General features: G+C 36.2%; 1 protein-coding gene across 11 annotated transcripts in view; it reads left to right on the plus strand.

Annotated features, from left to right (window-relative positions):
- PARD3 (par-3 family cell polarity regulator) overlaps positions 1–13,501 on the plus strand; it is an 888,439-nt gene that overhangs the window by 560,930 nt on the left and 314,008 nt on the right. For 5 of the 11 annotated variants that reach the window (XM_006871245.1, XM_006871243.1, XM_006871244.1 and 2 more), the window contains 3 exons: positions 459–610; positions 1,697–1,741; positions 9,039–9,266. In XM_006871245.1, the coding sequence (XP_006871307.1) occupies positions 459–610; positions 1,697–1,741; positions 9,039–9,266 (425 nt within the window). The remainder of the gene's footprint in view (positions 1–458; positions 611–1,696; positions 1,742–9,038; positions 9,267–13,501) is intronic. The other 6 variants (XM_006871247.1, XM_006871249.1, XM_006871248.1 and 3 more) reach the window with 3 other exon arrangements.

Raw genomic sequence — 13,501 nt, forward strand, 5'->3', positions numbered from 1 at the left:
TCAAGTGCCATCTAATCGGTTCTGACTCATAGCAATCCTGTATATGATTTCCAAGGAACAGCTTATGAGTTTGAACTGCCGACCTTGTGGTTCAAACCAACCTTGAGGTCCAGTGCTTTATCCCAAGGACTCCTTAATCAGAATATGCCCTCTTAAGGTTTGCTGGATTGATTTCTTCTGTTGATTAACTATTACAGATCATCTATAATATCATGGCACTACATACCATTGTCATCATCATCTCTTATTTTTCTGAGTCTTCAAAGATAGTTACAAGAGCCAGATGACATCATTTAGAATCTTTTTATTCATTTGAGATTCATATAGTTGCTTATTTGTTCTCCATGTGTATGTATATATATATATATGTACATTGATGGATATATAAGCTTTCTTACATTGGTTGTCTTCTATTTTTTTATAACTACTGTGTATGTTTATGTTTCTTTTCACACTAGCTCTTTGAGCCCAGATGTTGATCCAGTTCTTGCTTTTCAACGAGAAGGATTTGGACGCCAGAGTATGTCAGAAAAACGCACAAAGCAATTTTCAGATGCCACTCAATTGGATTTCGTTAAAACGCGAAAATCAAAAAGCATGGATTTAGGTAGTGAGTACAATCTCCACGAATCTTTATCTAAATAAGGTTTAGATGCTTTTAGGATAAAATTGATGGTCCCAAACACATGTCTGTTTACTTTGAGAAATACAGGGAATACATATGAAATGTGACGATTTGGCAAAAATTAGGTTTTCTCTGAGTTTGAGATAACCATATTACTCATAAGTGGCATGTTTACATCATATTCAGTATGTTGATGTACATATGTTTTCTTATGAGGAAAAGAAACAAAAATGGGCCTATCGTGCTATATTCATGTTGTTTTATACAAAAAAATGAAATACGTTTTAACATCTCAGCTGTTTTAAACCAATCTCCTTGCTATAGTATCTGGTTGGTTATGAGATTTTCTTTGAACCACAGGAAAGCACTTTGGAGAGAAACCATTATCTCAATCCATGTCTGGAATTTGGTTACTTCATTATATCTTTTTTTCATTGCTATTCTTGAAGATTTTTTTTATTAAAAACTCTTGTTGGTAGTTAAGGCATTTAATTGAAGTAATAATTTGAGAGAATATTTACTATAGAGATTAATTTTGGAGCCAATGAGAAGAGTCATATAACCATAGCTGTTCAATCAAATTACAATCAGGTAGTGTCTCTCTTTAAATCCAAATCCTCCGAAGGGACGAGGGGTGGGAGTGGAGAGGAAGAGAAAGGAAAGTAATTAATTATATCTATACTTTCAAAAACCTTTGTTAATCAACTGTAACTTATTTACGCTGTTCTCTGGTGGCTGTACTTCTAAACTAAAAGCATTAATTTATCACGTTCATAAAAGAAAAATTTAGTGATGAATTGCCTTGGCTAATTATGATATGCTAACATTTAAATAACACACATGTCTGTGGAATGAAATGACTGGCATATTGCATGGAGACACTGCTTTTTTTTTTTTTTTCCCTTTTTCTTTTAATTTGAATATTAGCTTGATGTTTCATAGAATTTGCATGAGGTCTTACCCAAGGATTGTCACCTAACTGGAAAGAAATAAACAAACCTGGGAATGGTTGAAGCATGTTGTGCTGTGGGAACTAACTGGGCTAACCAGTCTACATTTACCTTTTAACAGTAGCTGACGAGAGTAAACTCAATACAGTGGATGACCAGAAAGCAGGTAAGAATGGACAGTTAGACGGTTGTCATAGAAACTGTGGTTCAAGAAGCTTATGACAATTATAGGGCTGCCAATCATATTGCATGTAAACATAAATATTCCAGTCTCGCATGGTTGTCTTCTTTGTGGGAAATCAAGTTGTATATAAAAAGGAAAATGTTCTGTTAGGAGAAACTTATCATGGTAGTACATACTAAATGGAAATATAATTTAGGTCATCAGAATGGCTAAAATGACCTACATTTGCTTAATTCTATTTATCTAGGGATGCTTCATAACATTTCTTTTTAAATATCACAGTCCTGAAATCATGTTCCCTTATGGTAGGATAGTGTGTCTTTAATATCTATTGGATTTCTAAGTTAACATTCAAAAAATTATTTTCAAAAATAGTAGTTTTGATTTGAAAGATAGTTGAGAAATGTTTTTCATTGAAGGAAGATGCCCAATATTTTTATCATTAACTTTGAAAATCTTAACTCTTATTTATACCCAAGAATTAGCTCATAGTTACCTAAAATTGGATTTGACCATCTAGTGCACATTATGCTTTATCTTACCTTGGTGACCTGTTTAAAAAAGCATTTTTTGTACTATTTAGGGTTTTCTTCTATTGTGCTGCCTAGATCATTCCAGAGAAACAACGAACTAATGATTAAACTAGGTTTTTCATTAAAATATGTTTTATTTTTCATGTTATTGTTTGAAAATAATAAGGGATGTTTTTATGTGTAATTAATGTGCTTTGCATAGTCAAGCATTTATGATTTATTATTACTAGTTTGGAATAGTATTTTAATTATTCAAGATCCAGACTGATGCAGTTATGGCACTTAGCACTAATTAGCTTCAATTCACTTTTTTAACCTGTGGTAGTAATTAGTTTTAGCCTGCTTGAAAAATGTGTGTCCACATCCATATGTAAAGATGATTGTAGACCTGGTTCTAGTTATCATATTCTGTAGAGTAAATGATGGATTGTAAAAATTATATCCAATAAATCATAAGATTAACTGTAGTACAAGACAATTAGCTATTGGCTCACCCTGCAATAAGTGGTTACTTCTTTTATCAAACTTAAAATTCACTGAAATTCTGAAGTAGATCTACAGAAAAAAACATTATTTGATAGTTCACTTATGTAAAATAATAATTAGATCTGAGAGTCAATTTTGTTCAGGACTTTTCAGAAATAGCCGCTTTCTAAGCTAATGTTTCAGAGCGCGGTGGCTCTGTAGAATAAATACTGGACTGCAAACCACAGGTTGGCAGTTCAAATCCACCAGCTGCTCCAGGGATGAAAAAAGAAGTTTTCTGCTCCCACAGAGAATTATAGCCTCAGAAACCCTATTTGTTAAGTGCCTTTGAGTCAGCTTCTGATTTGTAGCGACCTTGTATAGGGTTTCTGAGACTTTAAATCTTTATAGAAGCAGAAAGCCTCGTCTTTCTCCCACAGAATTGCTGGTACACTCGGACCACATGCCCTGTGGTGTACAGGGTCAGTATGAGTCAGTACCAACTGCACAGCACTTAACAACACAATCAGAAGACATGAAAACCACATTGAACTGCTCAGGTATAAGGACATGACTTTATACACTGTGCTACTTGGTTCAACTAAGAAGCATATTTAATTTAACCAGACCTACTGCCACTGTGGAGTCCTGGTGTGGCGCTGTGGGTTACTGTGCTAGTCTGCACAGTTGGTTTCATCTGCAAGGTTGGTGGTTTATGCTCACCAGTCGCTCCTTGGAAACCCTCTAGAGGGTTGCTATGGATCGGAACCGACTCGATGGCACTTAACAACAACAACAGCTGGCACTGTGGGTTGAGGCACTGGACTGCAAAGTCTGTTGAACTGCAAAGTTGGCAGTTCAAAGTCATCAGCTGCTCCTTCGAAATTGTGTACAGTGTCTCTATCAATCAGAACCGACTTGACAGCACTTAACAACAACTCCTAAAAGGGAAGTACTGTGGTGCTGTAGGATAAGCACTTGACTACTAACTACAAGGTCAGTGGTTCAAACCTACCTGTCGCATCTTGAAAACCCTCTATCGGGTCGCTGTGATTCGTAACTCACTCAACTGCACCTAGCAACAACAATGCTCCTGAAAGGAAAAGAACAATTCATTTTGATTTTCACAATAATGAGATCCAGATTTTAACTGAAAATTCAGATAACTCATGGTGAGAGGGAAATTTTGTCATCTAATTGAAACCCTGTGTTATTATAATGTTTTAAAATATTATGTCTTAGATAAAAAACCTTTTCTTTTTTTTTTTTGGCACAATATGCAGTACTGCTTTAATGAATTAAATGGGAAACCTGGGGACAAGGAATCCAAAGTGTATTTTGGTTGTAAGTTCATAGAAATAAAATATCTAAACTAGATCTCTGTCTGCTCCCGTGTAGTTAACAGATTCTCTTAATTTTTCTTTCATTTCACTTGAATTGTCAAGATTATCATGATTTAGCCCTAAAGTTTTTTTGTTTTTTTTTTTGGTCGAGTTCTAGTGGCATTTTAGCATAGAACATCCATTTTGTCATAAGCCATACATAATGAAAGTTGAATCCATTCTCCTTTGTACGTCCCAAAGACCTCTGCCACTCCCCCCCTCCCCCCCGAGGGAAAGGGGTATTACTAGGAAGGAGTAGAAATAAAGACCTAAGAAAAATAGTATAAGGATTTCCTCCTTTATTCCTTGACTTAATGATCTCGTATGATCATTTGGGATATAAATTTACATTCTAAATAGAAAAGAGAGAATAAGAATGAGAAAAGGTTTGGGTAGAATTGGATTTTAACAGCTTTTAATCCTTAAAAAATGCAAAAAATAAAGTATACTGATAATCTAAAATATTTATATGACTTCACACTGTAGAATATTGTTTTCCGATGGAAATAAAAGATATTTTGTATAAATAAAACTTAAATGATTTTTGTCCATGTTTTATAAAGAAAGACATTTTCAATTTTCATGACTTGTAAACCATAAACTTAAAATGTTAGAGATCTCAGTTGGTGGTGGTATTGTTGTTGACGGTTCTAACTCATAACAACCATGTATGAGGTTTCCAAGGAGCAGCTAGTGGTTTTGAACAGCAGATCTTGCACTTAGCCGTCTAGTGCTTAGTCTACAGTGCCACACCAGGACCCCAGACATCTCACTAGCTACCATGTAATCAGAAACTCGTTGCTGCTGCGTAGATTCTGATTCATAGCGACTCTGTAAGATAGAATACAAGCTGTTCCATGCAGTTGCCTAGACTGTAATTTGAATGAAAGTACATTACCGGTCCTTTCTCTGAGGAGTGGCAGGCAGATTCAAACTTCCTCTTTGGTTAGCTGTGCACACAGCACTTAACCACTGCTCTCCCAGGGCTCCTGAACCATCATTGTTGTTGTTTTTAAGTGCCATTTCAGTCTGTTCCATCTCATAGCAACCTTGTATAGGGTTTCAGAGGAGCAACTCATAGACTTAAACTACTCAGCTTTTATTAGCAGTCCACTGCTTATGCTATAATGCCACACACAGCAGGATCACAATGTTGTTGTTGTTGTTACGTACAGTGGAGTTGGTTCCGACTCACAGTGACCCTGTACAGGGTTTCCAAGGCTGCAAATCTTTACGGGAACAGAAAGCCTCATCTTTCTCCCACACAACAGCTGGTAGTTTCGAACTGCTGACCTGGAGGTTCGCAGCCCAATTCATAACCACTATGCTAATGCCACAGCAGGTTCCCAATCGGAGATTTTAATGTACGACTTAAAACCTTTGTTGAAGTTTCTTTTGAAATTATAGTACTTAAATGTTTGATATTCATGTTATAAATCAAAGGTCCATAGTTCTTTATAGGATGGAGGAGATGTTATTGAGTTGGTTCTGATTCATACTCTCTTGGCTACTGTATTGTATAGCCAAGTGACTGAGGTGAGAGTAAATATTTTAGACTTTGTCGACCACAGAGTCTTTATTGCAACCATTGAATTGTTACATAGCCCAAGAACAGCCATAGACAATGTGTAGACAAATGGTGATAGCTGTCTTATATACAGTGTTTCAGCTTTGGCCCCTGTTAAAGATTCAAAGGAGTCTTGCTGTTTTGGCCCCTAACAGATTTGGCCCCTGTTAAAGATTCAAAGGAGTCTAAGCACTGGACAATGAGATCAGTTTGAACTGTAAGGTCTGAAGTTTGAACTCACCAGCTGCTCCTCAGAAACCCTATACAGGGTCAGAACCCACTCAATGGTACTTCACAACAACAACACAGATTCAAAAGTTAAAGATGCTTTATGCATGATTTAATTATGAATATTTTCAGCCATATATAAAATGTAGAGATACTTCATTATACCCAGTATTCACTGTCAGTAATTCTCAATATTTTACCAAAATGGTACACTATAGTACTACAAACACTAGGGGAAAGACTAGATGTATAGCTCTGAATTGTTGTTATGACATGCTGTTGAGTACGTTGTGATTCATACCGGCTCATATGTGTACAACAGAAGGGAGCACTGCACTGTTCTTAGAATGGTTGCTATGTTTGAACACACTGTTTCTGCCCCTGTTTAAATCTGTCTCAATCAGAGGTTTCCTGTGTTTTGTTGACTCGATGTTCTTTTCCATGCTTGTCCAGAGTTTGTGGGATGAAGTCAAGGAACATTCTGGTTGTACTTAATTCAAGATAGATCAGTTAATTCTTCTGAAAGTCTGTGGTATATTCAATATTCTTTGCCAACACCATACTTCAAATACATCCATTCTTGTCTTGTTTGATCTATTTAGCGTTCACCTTTCCCATGCACGGGAGATGATTGGACCATACTTCAAATACATCCATTCTTGTCTTGTTTGATCTATTTAGCGTTCACCTTTCCCATGCACGGGAGATGATGCTTATTTACTGTTACTTGTTTTCAACATGGTTTCTTTCTAACATATAAATGCTGAGGGGCACTCAATTTTAATAAATACTCATGCTGTTTCTGAAATATATTACTAAAGTTTCTAATGCTGTTAGTACATTAAGTCAAATCTCAGTAGGTGTTTTCTAAGGAAAAACAAAATACACATAAATTATGTTTTCATGATAATTCTTGTTGGAAGAAAGAAATGGAATATATCTATGTGTGTGTTGTTGTTGTTAAGTACTATAAGGTACTGTTGAGTCAGTTCTGATTAAGAGTAACCCTGTATAAGGTTTACTGGTGGGTTTGAACTGCCAACCCTATGGTTAGCAGCCCAGCGTTTATCCTACAGAGCCACACCAGATCTCCATACACATACACACATAGATGCATATATCTATTTTTTATGATTCCCAGCACGCATACATTATTTGCCTAATAAATGTCTTTAGAACTTAATTGATGCTGGAAGACATAAAATTTGATAACCATAATTTATTTATAAAGTGATCTTTCCAATGCTACATCTAAGAAATAAAATAAATGTAAACCTCCCTATCTTGAAGTGATGTTTTCCCATCATTGGTTTTTTGACTTCTAACTTTTTATTTAGTTCTTTAGAATGAAATTAATTTTCCTTCTTGTGACATAATTTTGAGTACTTAGAAAACTAAGTTGCCAAACATTATAGTGTGAGTAAGAGAAACAGTATGACTGATCATCACTGAAAGAAATATTTCATGTGAAATTTTCTCATAAAATAAATAAATATATAAACCCGCATTGAGAGAGTTTAATAAATAATTTCTTTCTCCCAAACATGATAATTTATAGGCTGTTGCTTCTTTATTCGAATCATGTTTTTGCCTTTATTATATTTTAAACATATTTATTCTAACTTAAAACTGCTACCCCAATGTTGACAATTAGATGACTGATGGCTGGAAAATTAATTATTGATCAACATGTGACCCCATATAGAGAGAATGAATGTATTGTCTCCACCTGTCTTTAACAGTTTAAATGGAGAACTCCTTTCTATAACCTGAACTGCCCAGGTTGCGGTTCAAAGCTGATATGCCAGTCACCTAGAGGTGAAATTAGTCTATCTTTGAGTGCCTGGTCAAGCAATGATGGATGAGGCTGTCTTTCTTGGTCAAAGAAATCCGTTTTGAGTATCTTCTAGAGCGTGATGATATTGGCATGGTCTCAGACCTTTCTGCCCTAGAGTCTTAAGAAATAATGCCACCCTTTTAATTCCCCACGTCCTCACTCACCTGTCATAGTACTAAAATGTTTGTGATCATTGCTAGGTATTCTTCCTTTTATCTCTTGCTTTTCAAACATCTGTTCTTCTAGGCCTGGAGAATGTAAATGCTCATACCCAGTTCTATAGGCTCCCCCACTTCATCTCTCTTAAAGAGAGTCTGTTCTAGTCTTTATTTCAAACCCTGGAGTGCTCTTTCCACAAGACAATAAGTTTTTCAGAATTCAGTTTCTGTCTTGTATTATGTTGCTGTAACTGTATTGTTGTTGTTGTCAGGTGCCATCGAGTCGATTCTGACTCATAGAGACCCTGTATAAGGTTTTCGAGGAGCACTTGGTGGGTTTGAACTGCCAACCTTGTGATTCAAAGTCCAGTGCTGATCCAACACCAGTGTTCTAACTGTATAAGTCACATGGTTTTTGATTTGTTGAGGTTCATGAATTTCACTATAATGAGGAAGATACTGGATGAAGTTCTTTGATATGTTGATATGAATACTTAAGTTCTGTTGTGAACAGTTTTTAAACTACCACTAAAATGGTTTTTAATTAAGTTAAAAAACTTCCTTTTGGTAGCTAACCTCAGTTTTCTCATAATTTCTGTGATTTAAGTGAGCTGCTAGTTTATTCCAGTTCTTTTGTTTATATTGCTCAGAGCAATTTGTTTTGCTTTGTTGTTATTACTAAGTACTATTGAATTGGTGCTGACTCATAGAGAGATCCTGTATAGAGTTTCCAAGGAGCAGCTGGTGTGTTTGAACCACCAACTTTATGGTTCAAACCGACGTTATGGTCTAGTGCTTATTTGCAACATTAAATAATTTGCTTGCAGGTAAATAATTGAAGAGCGTCTTAAGAACTGTTTTAGGGTAGCATTTAAAATAATGTTTTTCCTGATTGAAAATGTAGGCCAAGGCTAATATAAACTTAGGAAAGTGCCATTGTTTTACTTACTCTTTGATCACTTCTTCCATCTGCATTCCAAAACTTGTCATTGAGCAAGTGAATTGTTTATGATCAAGATGTCTGTGAAGTTTTCCATAATTCATAGGCACTTGGGCATGTAATTTTACCACTTAATCTAATTAACTTTATCGATTTGTCAACTTCCAAGGTTCCCCCAGTAGAGATGTAGGGCCTTCACTGGGTCTCAAGAAGTCAAGTTCCTTGGAGAGCCTGCAAACAGCAGTTGCTGAGGTGACTTTGAATGGGGATATTCCTTTCCATCGCCCACGACCGCGGATCATCCGAGGAAGGGGCTGCAACGAGAGCTTCCGAGCAGCAATCGACAAGTCTTACGATAAGCCTGCCGTGGATGATGATGATGAAGGCATGGAGACCTGTAAGTCTAGAGTGATAAATGAATAGCAATTATGCACACCTCTAGAAAGCAGCAGTTCTTCAAGTCATTGTATGGAACTTTACCTGGTCACAACTAGTTTCATAGCAATACTAAGATGTTACTACCTTTGTACTCTCCTTCCCATACGTATAGAATATACAGGGGTGGTGGCGGTGGTGTGCCGTGGAGTCAGTTCCGACTCATAGCGACCCTGTACAGGGTTTCTGAGGCTGTAAATCTTTACGGGAGCAGAAAGCCTCATCTTTCTTCTGTGGAACAGCTGGTAGTTTCGAACTGCTGATCTTGCGGTTCACAGCCCGATATGTAACCACTATGCTACCAGAGCTCCTTACAGAGTATATAGAGGAGATTTTTCTGCATCTCATGTGATATTGCAATAAGCAGACAGAAGCACATGTCTTTTCGTCCAGATATTCAAGAGACTTGCAAGCACTGAAAACCGCACCATTTTCCTCACATATTTATTGTTTTTCAGATCACAGTGATTTTTTCATAAGCTTAATTGCTGTGAGCAGAAACCTGGTGTACTGCTTTTATAACATAATTAAGACAACTTTTTAAAACTTTCTCAGTTTTAATTCAGTAATGACAACAGTTTAAAAAAAACAACAAGTATTGCTTCTTCGGGTTCCCGTTCACATATGCATGGATTTATTCTAAACAAAACCTGTTTCAACATGTGTCTGTGGTCAGTGGATGGCTGCAGACAAGTTCTCTCAGTAACACACTTGTCTTAGTGTTATTAGGGTGCCTTCAAAAAAAGGTCCAAACTAAACAGTGGCTTCTGAGGGTATCTGCAGGGTCAGTTAAATTCAAGGTCGGAGGGTGGGGTGAGGCGCATAATCAGCTCAGAAAGTTATGGTGACTATGTTTTATGGATGCCAAAGAGGCAATTTTGATTTTCTTGAAGGACACAGAATAATCATGGGAGTTTATTATCAATAAGTTTTAAGAAAACTGAATTGGTGAAAAAAGGTCAGGAAAGTTATTCGAAAGAATCATGGTCCATCACGGAAATGCACTTGTTCATTCTTGAAGGGTGCAGGAGCTGTCCTAAGAGAATTGTCTTGGGAAATCTTGCCTCCTCCACCTTACAGCTCTGATGTTGCCCTTTCTGATTTCTTTTTGTTCTTCAAGCTCAAGAGCATTTCAGAGGAACACGATTTGATTCCCTCAAGGATGCTAAAACTGCCATTTTGACATGGCTTACATCAAAGAGCACAGAATTGTTCAGGGATGGGTTAGTGAAGTGAAAACATGCCTTTAGAAGTATATGGGCATACTTGGAGCCCTGGTGGGGCACAGCAGGACAATATTCTGGACCACGAGGTCAGTTTGAATGGCGAGGTCTGCATGGGTCACTCTGGGTTGAAACTGACTTGATGGCACTTAACAACAACAAGACATAGATGGAGGATATGATGAGAAACAATAGCCTTACAGTCTTATAGTTTTGTTTAATAAAGCTTTCTATGATTTCAGGAGCACTGGTAGCATAGTGGTAGCAAATCGGGCTGCTAATCTCAAGGTCAGCTGTTCCGTGGGAGAAAGATGAGACTTTCTGCTCCCATAAAGATTTACAGACTCAGAAACCCTATATACAGTCACTGTGAGTTTGAACCACCTCCAAGAACACCACCACCACCACAACTTTTTAGCAATTAAAAACAAAAATTTATTTATCTTTATACTGATAGATTTAACTGACATAAGAAAAGTATGTTTTGTTTTGTTTTTGGAGTTTTTAATATTTGGGTATACAAAAGTGTCCTGAGATCAAATGTTTGAAAACCACTTCTTTGTAATCTGACTATAATGAATATATGCAAGGATTTGTGACTGAAAACATACTAATTTTTGTTCTGTTTTTGAGGAATTACTCTTGCTTTCCTTGTGCTAATAAACCAGCAAGATACGTGAGTGCATTTCACAAATGCAAAATATTTTATGACAAGACTATTGAAAGTCAAAGTTTAATAAGAGTGAGAAATATGTTTTCAATTTCATACAGAGAAAAATATTAACATTTACAGATGTGAACAAAAGTATGTTTTGTGAAAGTTATCTTTATAATCAAACATTTATAACATAAAAATATCTGTTTGATTTAAAAACAAAACCAAAAGCCCTACTGAAGTTTTGACTTCAAATAGAAAGGGTTTTGAAATCCTAATAGTAAAAATCGTTGATTATTGTACGTTGTTTATAACTATTAATTTACCTCTTTGTTGTTTTATCCTCACATGTGACTCTTCCCTTGGAAAATTAGACAACTAGAATAGTAGCACTTTGCACTATGAACCTTTGTAAGAAAGGTCAAAGGAAACACATCTTGAAGTTAGAGAACAGAAGTAACTGATACAGATTGGCTGGTTACAGAGTACTTTCAAGTTAACATTTGGGTTGACCCTCTTCTCTCTTACCTACCTAAGGAGGATAGTAGTGGAGAAAATTGAGTTTTAAAGCAAAAAGATCACCTCCTGAGAAAAGTTAAAGCGAGATTATATATTTTGCCTGTAACATATAATGTGTTTGGGAAGATGAATATTTTTGCCATAATGTAACATCCATAACCAAACTTAGGAAGATGAATTCCTTCCCCCATCTTAATTCTTCATATAAATCTGGCCAGTTGTTTTTCACTATTTCAACCAATGATTTCAAATATATGCAGACAATTATTCTTAAAATAAAATAGCATTTTGTATTGTAATGGCTAAGTCTGATCTCCAAGACACTGAGTCCTAAATCCCTCAACCCCATGGAAGTTCCTACTCTTTTCTCAGGGTTTCCTTGCTATGCTAGCAAATACTACCTGCCGTGGAGTCCACCTAGAATAATCACCTGGAAGCTTCTCAATTGTGTCTTAATAAGATAAGATTTAAGTTTTTATTAATTGTTTGAAAAACATTCGGATAAACTCTATTGGACTGGTGGAAATATTGAGTCATCTTGTCTTTAATTGCAGTAAAATGTTTGTAATAAAACATTTGCTATTTCAGCATCTTTGGCTTGTCCAGTTCAGTGGCATGAATTGCATTCCTGCTGTTGGCCTCCATCACCATTATCTGTGTCCAGTGAGATATGGTCTTTCAGTCCTGCAAGAGATTAATATAAATATAGATAGAAACATATCTTACTGTAGAAATGGTTACAGAAATTATTAGCATTTATAGTTTGTGGTGACTGCATTTTTTTCTTCATCAGTTTAAAATGTCCATTTAAGTTCTCAAACTTGTGAGATGCAATTTTCTCACATAGTATTCAATTATTTGAAATGGGTAGAGTACCAGCCAATATAAGTATGTTCTTAGTTCTGTAGGTGCAGTCTGTAGAGTTTCTCACCAATGGAGAAATCTAGAATGTGTCCCCATATAAATGTAGTTTCCTTTTTTAATTGATAATAAAAATTTCTAATACATTATATTAAAAAAATTTTTTCATTCAACTTTCCTCAAGAGAAAATCACAACAACAGGAAGCAAATAGACAAATTACAATTTGAATACCAGAGGTAAGAAAAGTTATAGGCAAGAATTGAGAAAGACTCTTTTAACATTTGACCTTAAAGCTTACTATACATACAATCTCAAATGACCATCTTTTTTTCCAATTTTTTTTTTTCAGACTAGTTTGCTGAGCTTCTAGTAGATTCCAACTCATAGCAACTGTATATAGGTTTTCTGAGACTTAACTCCCCCAAAGAATGGCAACATCTGTTTCAAATTTATGCAATTTGAATGGTTGAAATTGTGCTTATCTGGTGGAATGAGCCCTGTCCTGAAATTAAAATGACTTGTCTTCTAGTCTAGAATCTTCTAACTAATTTGGGATTTGGGTGTAACTACTTGAAATGTTTGTGTGGTGTTGTAGGATGAGTGCTGGATGACTAACTTCGAGGTTGGTGATTCAAACCCACCAGATGCCCCTTGGAAGCCCTATGCAGGTCACTAGTAGTCAGAGATGACTTAAAGACACTTAAGTAACTTAACATCCTTGGGTTTTAATTTCCTCATTTGTAAAACTGAGTATCTCAATAAGTACAGAATTGATTTTCAAGTTGTGTATGGGGACCCTTGGTCAGGAGAGGTCCCTGTGCAGTGGAGAAGGAAAAAGGGTTCTGCAAAGGCCACCCAGCTTCATCTTTTCCCTGACTGCACCTGGCGGTGGGGGTGGTGTGCCTTGAGGTGGTTCCGACACCCAGCTGTAAATCTC

Source organism: Chrysochloris asiatica, unplaced genomic scaffold (genome assembly GCF_000296735.1).
Source record: "Chrysochloris asiatica unplaced genomic scaffold, ChrAsi1.0 scaffold00164, whole genome shotgun sequence".
Classification (NCBI taxonomy): domain Eukaryota; kingdom Metazoa; phylum Chordata; class Mammalia; order Afrosoricida; family Chrysochloridae; genus Chrysochloris; species Chrysochloris asiatica.